Genomic DNA, 13,061 nt, shown 5'->3' with positions numbered 1-13,061 from the left:
TCTATTCCCATTTCTCCCTCTCCCACTACTCTCTCTCTATATACCCTCTATTACCACTCCATCACTCTCCCGCCCCTCTCTTTCCCATCTGCCCCTCTGTCTCTCTCACTTCTGCCCCTCTTTCTCTCACTCTTATTCCTCCTGCTTCTTTTATTTTCAACCTAAAATAAGAAACCAGACCTCCTCTGAAGGTCCATCTCTAGTTAAAAGCATGTGGCTCACTGCCTCTGCTAGCTTTCTGTAGAAAGGTTGGCTCTCTGGAGATAGTGCATACAATTTTCTCTCTCTCTTCTAGTTCTCTGATATTGAGAGCTCATGGCTCATTCCCCCTGATAGCTGTCATTGCCCAGCTTACTACCTCTGCTGGGGTTGATGGTGCATGACTCACTTGCGGCTTCTGCTTCTCTGGACATTGGCGGTTCACTCTCCTCTCAGGAGGTTAACAGTGGGTGACTTGCTTGCACTCTCTACTGGTTTTCTGAGTGTGTGTTTTAATTAAAACTCAGCTGGCAGTGGGCACGGTGCACATTAGGTCCAATGTTCGCACGCATGCTAATGTGGTGAAATAGTTTTTATCACCACCTGATTTCATCATATAGATATAAATAGGGACACAGAAGGTGACACCCCTATTACACCAGAGCAAAAACCTGGGTTTTTGATGGGTCTACCCGGGTCCCAGCTCAGTGTAAAAGGGTCCCTGAAAAATAACCTGGGTCAAGTGACCTGGCAATCCAACCCAGGTAGCTACCAGGGTCGGACCCAGGATGGACCTTGGTAATGGTGCAGTGTAAACGACGCAACCCGGGTTATCCGACACAGGTTATCCAACCTGGGTCATGCCTAAAATGAGCTGATTGGCGGTTGTGGAGCAGTCACCTTCCACTTTTTATGACCTCACAAGTTTAGCAGGGCAGACCCAGGTTCAGTGTGAACAGGGTTGACCTGGGAGTAACCCAGATCAAAGGTGCAGTGTAAATGGGGTCTGACCTGGGTTGGAACCATGTCCAAAAACCCAGGTCGGACCTGGGTTTTTGGTGGAAAAGAGGTATTACTGAGGCTTTGGAAAGTCAACATCAAGGAGTTTTTGCCATAGTGATAGGTTGAGTTAATCATCAACAGGTTAGGGTTCACAGTACTTACCAATTAATATTGTTAATTATAAATGCTCTCTTACCAAATAGTGTACAGAACATTCCACCAAGTATGGGGTCTGGAATAGAGGCAAACAGAGCAGTAAATTTTCCAATTGTTCCTAAAATAAGCATGAATCCAGCACCATATTGTACAACTCTCCTGCTGCCAACCTGAAATATATTACAATGAAGAGAAAAAATCACTATATTATGTAGTGTTCAAAGCTCATTAACTATTGCTTTACAATTTTGGAATAGTTTTAAATTAAAAAGTAGAATAAAAAAAAAATTAAATTGCTCAGTACAAAGAAACTTAGCTACCCAGAACAAGTGCTTTTATTGGTCCTACTCACTGTTAAGGTGCCTACACACTTGGCGATGTGCTCACGATCCGACATCGTGTATGATTTCCCTTGAACTCTCCCCGAGAGCTCCCCGGCGGTCGTGGGCACGATTTGGTCCAAAAAGCTGCCAAGTTGATACACGATCCCACACTCTATAGTGCATCGTGTCGGAAGTCCAAATCGTGAGATCGTGCACAATAGATTGTGAGTTTACCAAACATGATTGATTGGAAATTTAAATAATGGGTGGGGCTAGCTAGGGGGTATAAAAAGCAGGCGCCATTTTAACTCTGTGCACATTCTGCTCTGCTACTAGTGAGGCTAGGTGTATACCTGCTGAACCCTGTACATTGCTACAGTGCTCTGCTTTGTATTTGGCTTGCCATTTACAAAGTGTGTTCTACCTGCAAGTGTGTGCTAACTGCATTCTATCCTGTTCCTGAATTCTGTGCTGATGGATCCCTATCGGTATAGAGTGTTGGTCGTCTATGCTGGGGTCAAGGTGATGAAGGAGAGGGCCCAGCGAAGGAGGAGAGCATGCTGGACTAAGGAGTGGCTGCTGCAAAGGGATACTCGCTCTCACATGTCCCTGCTGATGGAGATCAATGAGAACAACCCGGACGACTACGGCAACTACCTGCACATGGATAACACCACCTTCCAGGAGTTGCTGAGTATGGTGACCCCCCACATCCGGAGGCAGGACACAAGACTGCGGAGGGCAATCCCAGCTGAAAAGAGGCTGGTGGCTACCCTGAGGTTACTGGCTACAGGAAGGTCACTGGAAGACCTGAAGTTTGGGATCCTCACCTCCCCTCAGTCCTTGGGCGTCATCATCCCAGGAGCATATTGTGATATTTGCAGTCAGGATCCATTCTGCGCATCTCTGGTATGTGATGTCCATGCCTGCACCCCTCCAGGACTGCCAAGAGGTGGGCCGGTCCTGGAAGAAAGGGGGCGTGGCCTAATGGCAGGTGACTTGACCGCGCCCCCGTAACAAAAACAAACAAACATTGTTGCTGGGGTGGGGGGGAGGCGCTGTGAGCCCCTCAGCCCAGCACATATCCAGGGGTGGCGCGATCAGGATGATCGCTCCCCCCATTGCAGAGGAGACGGCTGCTACTGCTCTGCAACAGAAGGCAGTCTCCCTTTGTAGCCCTGCACACAGCAGCATGTGCTGGGCTGCTCAGCTGACAGGGAGGAGGGGGGGCGGAGTCAGACGCTGCTGAGCACCTATGTTACTTGGTGATGTCCATACGTAGATTGCACCCCTATTCTATAATGTGTAACGCTTCTGACCATCTATTTAACCTAGTGATGTCCATTTGTAGATTCCACCACAATTCTATAATGTGTAACGCTTCTGACCATCTATGTAACCTAGTGATGTCCATACGTAGATTGCACCACTATTCTATAATGTGTAACGCTGCTGAGCACCTATGTTACGTAGTGATGTCCGTACGTAGATTGCACCCCTATTCTATAACGTCTAACACTGCTGAGCACCCATGTTACTAAGTGATGTCCATAAGTAGATTGCACTCCTATTCTATAATGTGTAACGCTTCTGACCATCTATTTAACCTAGTGATGTCCATTTGTAGGTTTGCACCACTATTCTATAATGTGTAATCCTTCTGACCATCTATGTAACCTAGTGATGTCCATACGTAGATTGCACCACTATTCTATAATGTGTAACGCTGCTGAGCACCTATGTTACCTAGTGATGTCCACACATTGATTGCACCTCTATTCTATAATGTGTAACGCTGCTGAGCACCAATGTTACATAGTGATGTCCATATGTAGATTGCACCACTATTCTATAATGCGTAACGCTTCTGACCATCTTTGTAACCTAGTGATGTCCACCCCTATTCTATAATGTGTAATGCTGCTGAGCACCTATGTTACCTAGTGATGTCCATACGTAGATTGCACCCCCTATTCTATAATGTGTAACACTGCTGAGCACCTATGTTACATAGTGATGTCCATACGTAGATTGCACCCCCTATTCTATAATGTGTAACGCTGCTGAGCACCTATATTACATAGTGATGTCCATACGTAGATTGCACCCCCTATTCTATAATGTGTAACACTGCTGAGCACCTATGTTACATAGTGATGTCCATACGTAGATTGCACCCCCTATTCTATAATGTGTAACGCTGCTGAGCACCTATATTACATAGTGATGTCCATATGTAGATTGCACCACTATTCTATAATGTGTAACACTGCTGAGCACCTATGTTACATAGTGATGTCCATACGTAGATTGCACCCCCTATTCTATAATGTGTAACGCTGCTGAGCACCTATATACATAGTGATGTCCATACGTAGATTGCACCACTATTCTATAATGTGTAACACTGCTGAGCACCTATGTTACATAGTGATGTCCATACGCAGATTGCACCCCCTATTCTATAATGTGTAACACTGCTGAGCACCTATGTTACATAGTGATGTCCATACGTAGATTGCACCCCCTATTCTATAATGTGTAACGCTGCTGAGCACCTATATTACATAGTGATGTCCATACGTAGATTGCACCACTATTCTATAATGTGTAACACTGCTGAGCACCTATCTTACATAGTGATGTCCATACGTAGATTGCACCCCTAGTACAAATAGTGTATAAACTGTATGGATATTAAGAATTTATCACATTACTTAACATTTAAAAACTTTATTAAAATAAAAAATAAATAAAATATCATTAACTACACATGTAACATTAAAAACACTAATATTAAAAACAAACGTAGAAATTTATATAAAATTTTATATTCAAAAACTTAAAAACCAGTGTTTTTTAAAGGTTCCCGTTGTTTGGGGTCCGCATCAACCGTGTACGCAGATCGGCTGATGGCGCGTACTGTGTATGCGTATATTCCGCAGTGCATAGGTTAGCATTGCGATCGCACTGCGATCACGCATGCAGATTGAAAGCCATCGCAGAGTGAGTGACAGGACGTCACCGTTTGGGGGTGGTGACAGGGGAGTGGTCAGAGAAATGCAGACGTGCCTGTCCGTTTGGAAGTCGTTACATGGGCATGCATAAATTAGCCACTGCGACGGCATACACAGCTTGAGTACTCACTGCGTGCGACGAGACTTGCAATTTCTGAAGCAGGTCAGAACTGCTGCAATAATGCGTGAAGGTCCGATGTTACCGATGTATATGCAGGTCTTACGGATGTGGCAAAGTGGTAGTGGGCATCTCTATGCTGGCTGAGCGGTTAAAAACATTAGCATATTTTCGCAGGAGAACTGTGTGCATTAACGCAGCTACGATCACAATAGCGATCTATGCTGAATCTGGCCCTGTGTTCATCCCCATTAATGGGAAATCACCCACCCTCCCTTAGCCACTTCAAGTATCAATTGTTTTCAAATGTTTTTTTGCAAAGAGTTCATGTACGGAGAAGAACAGAGAATTCTGGAGCGGCTTTATTGAGTTGTACCAGGAAAAGGAGTGTAAGCCAAGGACTATTCCAACAAGAATATGAAGAACAGCGCCCTCCAGGAATTAGCAGAATACAGCAAAATGCCTCACAATGGTGCCAATGAGTGGGTGCAAAAAATATAAAAAAAATTCAGAACTGTGTTTCTTAAGGAACACAAGAAGGTCAAAGCGTCAGTGTCATTTTGAATGGGGGCAGATGAGTGTCACAGACTAACACTATGGTATTATGACCTTCTCAAACTTACGCTGGACCAGGACCCTCAGTGCCCATCTCTGAGCTCATTGGACCCACGGCACAGAGATGAGGTGGAAGATTTGGGGGAAATGCCCAACACTGATTTAGTAAGTTAAGACAAAGTGCAAACACGCCATGCAAAATGTTCAATAGTCCCTAATAAATTTTAAATTTGCCCACTAAATTTTTATTCAAACAGTCTTCCTGCCATGGTACTGCCCCCACTTCATTTAAATAGGTCAGGTATTCCTCCCTGACTTGTTTGGCACGTGCAAAGGCCATTGGTACAACCCCTGATGCTGCAACAGAAGACCACCAATCCATATCCTCTGGGTGGTCTCATTGAGAGAAGCTTGCAGACTTACACTTTCTTCTAGTCCTTACTCCTCATAAGGGCACCTAACACGTCTCTGCCAACTCCCTGCTGCTTATTGTGAGTGTTTTAATCACTATTGCAGCAATGTATATAATGTCCTTCACTGTACTGTAATTTACTTGTTTGTTTTTTTTGTTCACTTATTAGTTTTATGTACTATGTAAGGCGCTGCGGAACACTTGTGGCGCCATATAAATAAAGAATAATAATAATAATAAAGTGAAGCTTGAACACTTAAGTGAATTGTGAGTTTGTATTAGAAGCAGATGAGTATTCTCTGCCTAGCTATATAAGAATTGTAATTTGAGGGAGAAATCTGTGTGTGAATGTGGTTGTGTCTGTATCCGTGTTGTGCATTCTTACTAGGGGCCTGATTCTGCCCCGCTTGCGAGCGCTGTACGCTCGCAATCGGTCAATGGTGCCCAAGTGCGCATGAGCACGACGGAGGGAGCTCCGTCGTGCGCATGCGCGAGACCCGGCGAGCGACGGAGAATCTGTTGCTCGGGGTCTAGCAACAAAGCGGGCGTGCTGTTGATGGTGAGTGACAGCACGCCCCCTTTGGTGGGCGTGCCGGGGGCGTGGCTGCCAGATGGAGGCATTCCCATGGGAACGCCTACTGTCTGGGTCCGGCCCCACTGACATCACTAGTGATGTCAGCGGGAGTGATTTTGGCTCTGATAGAGCCAAAATCACTCCAGGGCTTGCGGCAGCGAGACCCTACCGCAGGGTCTCGTCGCAAGCCCGATGGTCGCGATGGTCTTGACCATCGCGACCATCATGGACGCTCGCATAAGCTGTGGGTGGTCCAAGAGGCCGCTCCAAGAATAGGTAGGAGGGCCCTGATTCAGAGCGAGCACTCTGGTCAGAGCGTCCGGCTCTGAATCAGGCCCAAGGTGTGAAGTGACACTAGGAGGAGGGGATGAATCTAACAGCAGCCTGAGAGACTATTTACAGTGTTCAGACTCATTAGAGCTTGCTCATTGAGAGAAGCTTGAATACTTAAGTGAATTGTGAGTTATTATACGCAAATAGTAGCACATATTTCCGATAGCAGTTACATCTGAGACAATGTTTGGCCTAGTGCAGTACAGGGGATGTAATGCATTTGTTTTGCAGGAAGAAATCTGGAGACTCAGCTGCTGCCCAATCTGTGAGCAATTTTCTCTGCTGCAGGAGGATATGGCAAAACTGCATGCTGAGATATTTAGGATGTCTGTGTCCTTGATGCTCTGAAAGGCAAAGATTTCCAGAAGGACACAGACACCTCTCCCACAAGCTGTGACACTGCACAACTCATATGCTGCTCTTGCAGGGCTGGAAGGTACAGCTAATATAGGCAATACAGAACAGGAAGATATGGGATCTTCCACTGACTATAAAAAAAAGGAATAGGAACAGGAATATGACATCTTCAAACAGGACTACACTTCTCTTGGGAGATTCCATTATTAGAGGAGTACATCTGGGAAACATGGTGAAGCAGAGAGACAAGGTGTTTACCTGGAGCCACAGCTCCAAGGGATAAAGAGCGCATGCTGAGAATTGTGAAGGCAGCAAGAAAAGATGGAGAGGTGGATGTCATTGTCCACCTAGGGACAAATGACCTGGCCAATGCTGAAGTCATGGCAGTAAAAGATGAATTCAGGAAGTTAGGGACTGCTCTAAAGCAGGTGGCAACCACTGTAACTTTTTCAGAAGTATTGCCAGAACACAGAGGGGAAGACAGAAATCATTGCATCAGAAACTTCAATGTTTGGTTACATAAGTGGTGTTATGAGGAGGGATTTGGATTGACAGTCCATAGGCACGCCATCTGGCAAGATAGAAGCTTATACAAATATGATGGCCTGCACCCATCTTCAAAAGGAACTAGAATACTGAGTGAACAGTTTGAAAGTTTCACCAAGAACTATTTAAACTAGAAGAGGAGGACAGTGAACCAAACAAGAAAAAATAAATCTACTCCCCCAACCAAGAGGTATTATTTCTGCTGGCAAATGGAACAGGAAGCATATCCACAGCAACAGAAGATAATTCAGAACAAAACCAAATAAACATAGGCAGAGGTGAACATACCTAGGAACAGGAGAAATAAGCAAACAAATAAAACTATAAGCGCAATGGGCCTGATTCAGAGCCGGACGCAATTAGCGCTCGCTCGTCCAGAAAATAGGGGTGGCTATTCAAATGAACCGTTCGCTCTTTGCGGTCTGTTCGCGACTCTAGGTCTGAACGAGCGAACAAAACTTGCGTTCGTTTTTTGGGAAAGTACGCCCCCTGGCCGCTCGCATCCTACGTCATGTCCGCTATTTATTAGATTAATCGAGTACATCGACCAGGGTAAGAGTTGCTCGCTATTCTTGTGGTTGGTTTTTGCTACCACAATTTTGCGAGCAGTTCTGGCTATAAAATAACCCAGTGACGTGGTCAATGACGCTGTTGTTTTAATTATGCACACCCATAAAACGCCCGTTTTGACCTTTAAGCACGCCTGCGATCGGATCTCCACTCCCCGTTTTCAAGCACCTTCCCCTGTTACCACCCACATACGCCTCTTTCTGTCACTCAAATTATCAGGCATTCGCTATTTTGCGAGCACATGAATTTCGACCGCACTGACTGGTTCGCGCATGCGTATAACGATCCGTACGCATGCGCAGTTGGGCAAACATCGCTCGGAGCAAACGAGCGGCTCTGAATCAGGGCCCAATGTGTGCAAATGCTAGGAGTTTAGGAAATACAATCCCTGAACTAATTGCAATAATGACAAGGGATGATCTGGATATTGGGCCTGATTCAGACCCACTCGCGAGCGGCTGTCCGCTCGCAAGTGGGTCGATGTTATGGACTGAGCATGCGCACGACGGAGGGAGCTCCGTCGTGCGCATGCGCCAGACGCGACGAGCGAAGGAAAGTCCTTCGCTCGTTGTGTCTGATCAAAGGGGGCGTGCTGTCGATGTTGATTGACAGCACGCCCCCTTTGGTAGGCGTGCCTCCCTGACGGGGGCGTTCCCACGGGAACGCCTCCCGTCAGAAGCCGGCCCACTGACATCACTAGTGATGTCAGTGGGAGTGATTTTGGCTCTGATAGAGCCAAAATCACTCCGAGCTTGCGGTTGAAAACCTCAACCGCAGGCTCCGGCTCGCAATTTCGATGGTCGCGATGGTCTCGACCATCGCGGCCATCAAAATGCACGCTCGTATAGCCTGTGGGTGGTGACCCACAGCTATACGAGCGTCCAGAAGGACGCTCCATTTTCATGGAGGCCGGCCCTCATTCAGAGCGTGCGCTCTGCTCAGAGCGTTACGGCTCTGAATGAGGGCCATTGTGGCTATTATGGAATCATGGTGCAATGAAAATCATGACTGGGACATAGCTATACCGGGATATACTTTATTTAGGAAGGACAGAATAGGAGGAGGAGTAGCAATGTATGTCAAGGAAAGCAGAAATACTATGTTAAAACATAGTATTGAAGAAAAAAATGAGTCCCTTTGGGTGACTATAGAAACAGGGGAGAAAGTGATTCTTCGTATTGGTGTGATCTACAGACCACCAGGTCAGGAAGAGGAACTGGACAATAAACTATTGCAGGACATCACTAAAATGGCATTAAAAGGAGAGGTTATAATCATGGGAGATTTAAATCTACCCAATATAAATTGGGAGCAATTGGTGAGGGAGCCCGCTTGGAAAAACACAATTTTAGACTTAAGACTTACAAATGGAGACAGAATATCTGATGTAAAAGTGGGTGAAAACCTGGGATCCAGTGATCATCAAGCAGTATGGTACAGAATAAAGACAGATACTGACTCACCCCATACAAAAACAAAAGGGCTTAGATTTTGTGAAAGCTGATTTTGCAGGGATGGGAAGATGTGTAAGCGAATCTTTGGCAGAGTGGAGGAACTTGAAAGGAGTGCTGGAGAGGTGGGAAAATGTAAAAAGTGCAATATTAAAGGCAACAGACCTTTGTATCAAAAGGGTTAGGAAAACCACAAGGAAAAGGAGCCAGTGATTGGGAAAGAGGTAGCAAGTATTGTGAAAGCAAAAAAGATGGCCTTTAGGAAATACAAGCAGACGCAAAATAATGAGGACAAAGAGGAGTATCTTGTAAAACAGAAGGAGGCTAAGAAAGTAATCAGATGTGCAAAGGCAGAAGCTGAGGAGAAAATGGCAGAGTCAGTGGGTAATGGGGGCAAAACATTTTTTTAAATATATAAGCGAAAGGCGAAAAACAAAAAGGTGGAATAAAAAGATTAAAGATAGAAAGAGGGAGTCTTGTTGAGGGAGACAATGTGATAGCTGATCATCTTAATAATTATTTTTGTTCAGTATTCACTACTGAAAGAGAGGGAAAGGGGCCACAGTTAAGTTGCAGGTGTAATCAGAAAAATGAGGTAGGAACAAGCACATTTACAGAGAAGATCCTAACAGAACTCTCAGAACTGAAAGTGGATAAATCAATGGGGCCAGATAGGATACATCTAATGTTACTAAAAGAGCTGAAATGGGTGCTGGTAACACCATTAACAGAATTATTCATCCAGTCACTAGCTACAGGAGTAATTCCAGAGTACTGGAAAAGAGCAAATGTTGTCCCTCTGCACAAAAGTGGAAGCAAGGAAGAGGAATGCAACTACCGACCAGTGAGCCTTACATCAGTAGTAGGGAAATTGATGGAAACACTCTTAAAAGAAAGTCGTAGATTATCTCAAATCCAGCAATTTGCAGGACCCCAGACAGCATGGATTTACAGGCGGGAGATCATGTCAAACACATCTTATTGACTTTTTTGACTGGGTGACTAAGGAAATAGATAAAGAGGGGCCATAGATATAGCTATCTAGACTTTAGTAACAGTGGATACAAATGCGAACATCCATCATTTATCAACAAGTTTTATCATATCCACTAACTTTGGTGATAAATGATGGATGTTTGCATTTGTATCCACTGTTATTTGTACATACTGTATTTGGAATGTGTATTTTGAAAAAATATTTAATGTTTTAAAGTCCATTTTGTGTTTGGGCTACACAATTATTATATTTGCAGTTAATATAAAATAATTGTATTACTATTAGGGGTACATTTACTAAAGGGAGAGTTTTTAGAAGTGTAGATGTTGCCTAACGCAATCAGTCAGATTCTAGCTATTATCTTCTAGAAGGTGCTAGTTAAACGTTAAGTAGAATCTGATTGGTTGCTATGGGCAACATCTCCACTTCTAAAAACACTCACTTTAGTAAATATATCCCTTAATCTTTATATTTATTTATCTATTTCTATAATGTGTTGCACTTGAAAATGCTTATTTTATAAATAAAAATGCTGCCATCTTCATACACGGTGCAGAGTTTGTACTTTTAATTAAAAAAAACAAACATTTTCTTGTACAAGAACTAAAGAGTGGTGTTTTTTCTTACCTTAAAGTACTGCTGCTTCAGGACAGTAAAGATGGCTTTGCAAGTCTCTGGGATGATGAGGCCAAAGCTTGAGCGGAGATGGGGGAACCAAACTTCATGTCAGCCAGGGATCTTCCAGTAGCCAGGAATCACAGGTTAGCAATCACCCTCTCCTCAGCAGAAATGGTCCTCCTAAATTTGGTCTCTGGATGTAGAGAGTCACCAGACGCAGCAACTCCTGGAAGGTGGCATCATCCATACGCAGGAAATTGCGGTAGTCATCTGGATTGTTCTGCCGAATCTCCATAAGAAGTGGCACGTCTGAGGCAGTCTGCCTTTGCAGCAGCCACTCCTTTGTCCAGCATGATCTTAGGGCCTGATTCAGACCCGCTCGCAAGCGGGTTGATGACCGGGCAGTGCGCACGCACGAGCCTCGGAGCGAGTGAGAACTTAACTCGCTCGGGGGTTACAGCAAAACGGGGCGGCTGTCGATATTGATCGACAGCTCGCCCCATTTTGTAGGCGGGTCAGGGGGGGTGGCTGCACAAACTGAGGCGTTCCCGAAGGAACGCCTGCCGTTTGTGTAGGCAGCCCTACTGACATCACGCGTGATTTCAGTAGTGAACTTCCTGCTCTATTAGAGCAGGAAGTTCACTGGGGCTTGCGGTGGACGAGACCCTACCACAAGGGTCTCGTCGCAAGCCCAAGGGTCGCGATGATCACGACGATCGCCAGGCCGCCCGCTAAAGCTGTGGGTGGTCATAAAAAAATAAAAACCATCACGCCCTGATTCAGAGCGAGCACTCGCAAATAGTGAGTGCCTCTGAATCAGGGCCTTAGTCCTCTCCTATTCTGGGCCCTCTCCCTCTCAGCTAACACCACAGCTGCAGCATATGATGTCCTTACTCGATAATGAAAAGGATCCATCACAAGAGAATGTAGTATAGAAGCACTTTAAGGCAAGCAAAACAAAGTAGAGCAGTAAAGCAATGCGCAGCGTTCAGCAATTATACACCAAGCCTCACTAGTCACAGAGCAGAACTGCACAGAGCTAAAAAGGCGCCTGCTTTATATAATCTATAGAAAGTATAGCCCCCTATTTACATTTGGTCAGAAATCTTTAAGATGGTCGTCAGGTGTTTAGAAACCAAACAGTATATCGTTAACGATCTAATGGTTTGGAACTTCCGAACAATGCACGATAAATCGTTTGGTCATTTGCTAGATTGCACAATGTATATGCACTATATCGTTTGTCTGGGAGTTCAAGTGAAATCTGGATGACCATCGCATCATTTGCCGGTCGTCTGATGTGTACCCACCTTAAGACAATTTGATGTGCTTACCAATCTGTGATTAATAGGAACATTTTTAATAATTAGGATGGAACATAGGGCCTGATTCATTACGGATTGCTATTGCGATCACAACTGTGATTATATACGCAGGTCCACTGCGAAAATATGTTAATGTTTGCAATCGCAATGCCATCGCAGCCTAACATAAGGACACCCACATCCCCTTACTCACATCCATAATAATTAGCAAAATAGCAAAACCATCGGTACCATCGGAGCCTCATGCACACTTCACTTGCACAAGGTCTGACCTTACTCAGAAATAGCTAACCTCAGCACACGCAGTGAAAAGCCAAGCTGCGTATGCATCACAGTGGCTAATTTATGCATGAACCTGTAACAGCGTTCAAATGCACTGGCACGCCTGCGTTTCTCCGACCACCCCCCGTCACCACCCTCAAAGGCTCACTTCCTGTCAATCATTCTGCAAAGGGTCTGCATAGTCACTGCAGTGAGACCTTCGCACATGCACAGAATGCAAAAACCGTCCTTCTGCGTAACTAAACCGCAGTTGCGTTCGGTAATGAATCAAGCCCATAGTTCACTAGTTATCAGTGTTGCTGTTGATAGTCAGAAAGTCAACAGCGTAATATTGACCAGATAATGTCAATATAGTAGTAATATTATTTAAAGCATGTTTACGGCATTGACATTATAACTTTAAAGATGGAATGGTAAAACATCATGTTTAAAGTAGAAATGAGCGA

General features: G+C 44.8%; 1 protein-coding gene across 2 annotated transcripts in view; it reads right to left on the bottom strand.

Annotated features, from left to right (window-relative positions):
• Window positions 1–13,061, bottom strand: part of SLC23A1 (solute carrier family 23 member 1) — a 218,426-nt gene that overhangs the window by 48,771 nt on the left and 156,594 nt on the right. For both annotated transcript variants that reach the window (XM_088451118.1, XM_088451126.1), the window contains exon 11: window positions 1,178–1,307. In XM_088451118.1, coding sequence (XP_088307244.1) covers window positions 1,178–1,307 — 130 coding nt within the window. The remainder of the gene's footprint in view (window positions 1–1,177; window positions 1,308–13,061) is intronic.

Source organism: Taudactylus pleione, unplaced genomic scaffold, assembly GCF_031769625.1.
Source record: "Taudactylus pleione unplaced genomic scaffold, aTauple2 ptg000025l, whole genome shotgun sequence".
Lineage (NCBI taxonomy): Eukaryota > Metazoa > Chordata > Amphibia > Anura > Myobatrachidae > Taudactylus > Taudactylus pleione.
The sequence above is the reverse complement of the archived record's forward strand: the minus strand, read 5'-3'. Positions and strand labels throughout refer to the sequence as shown.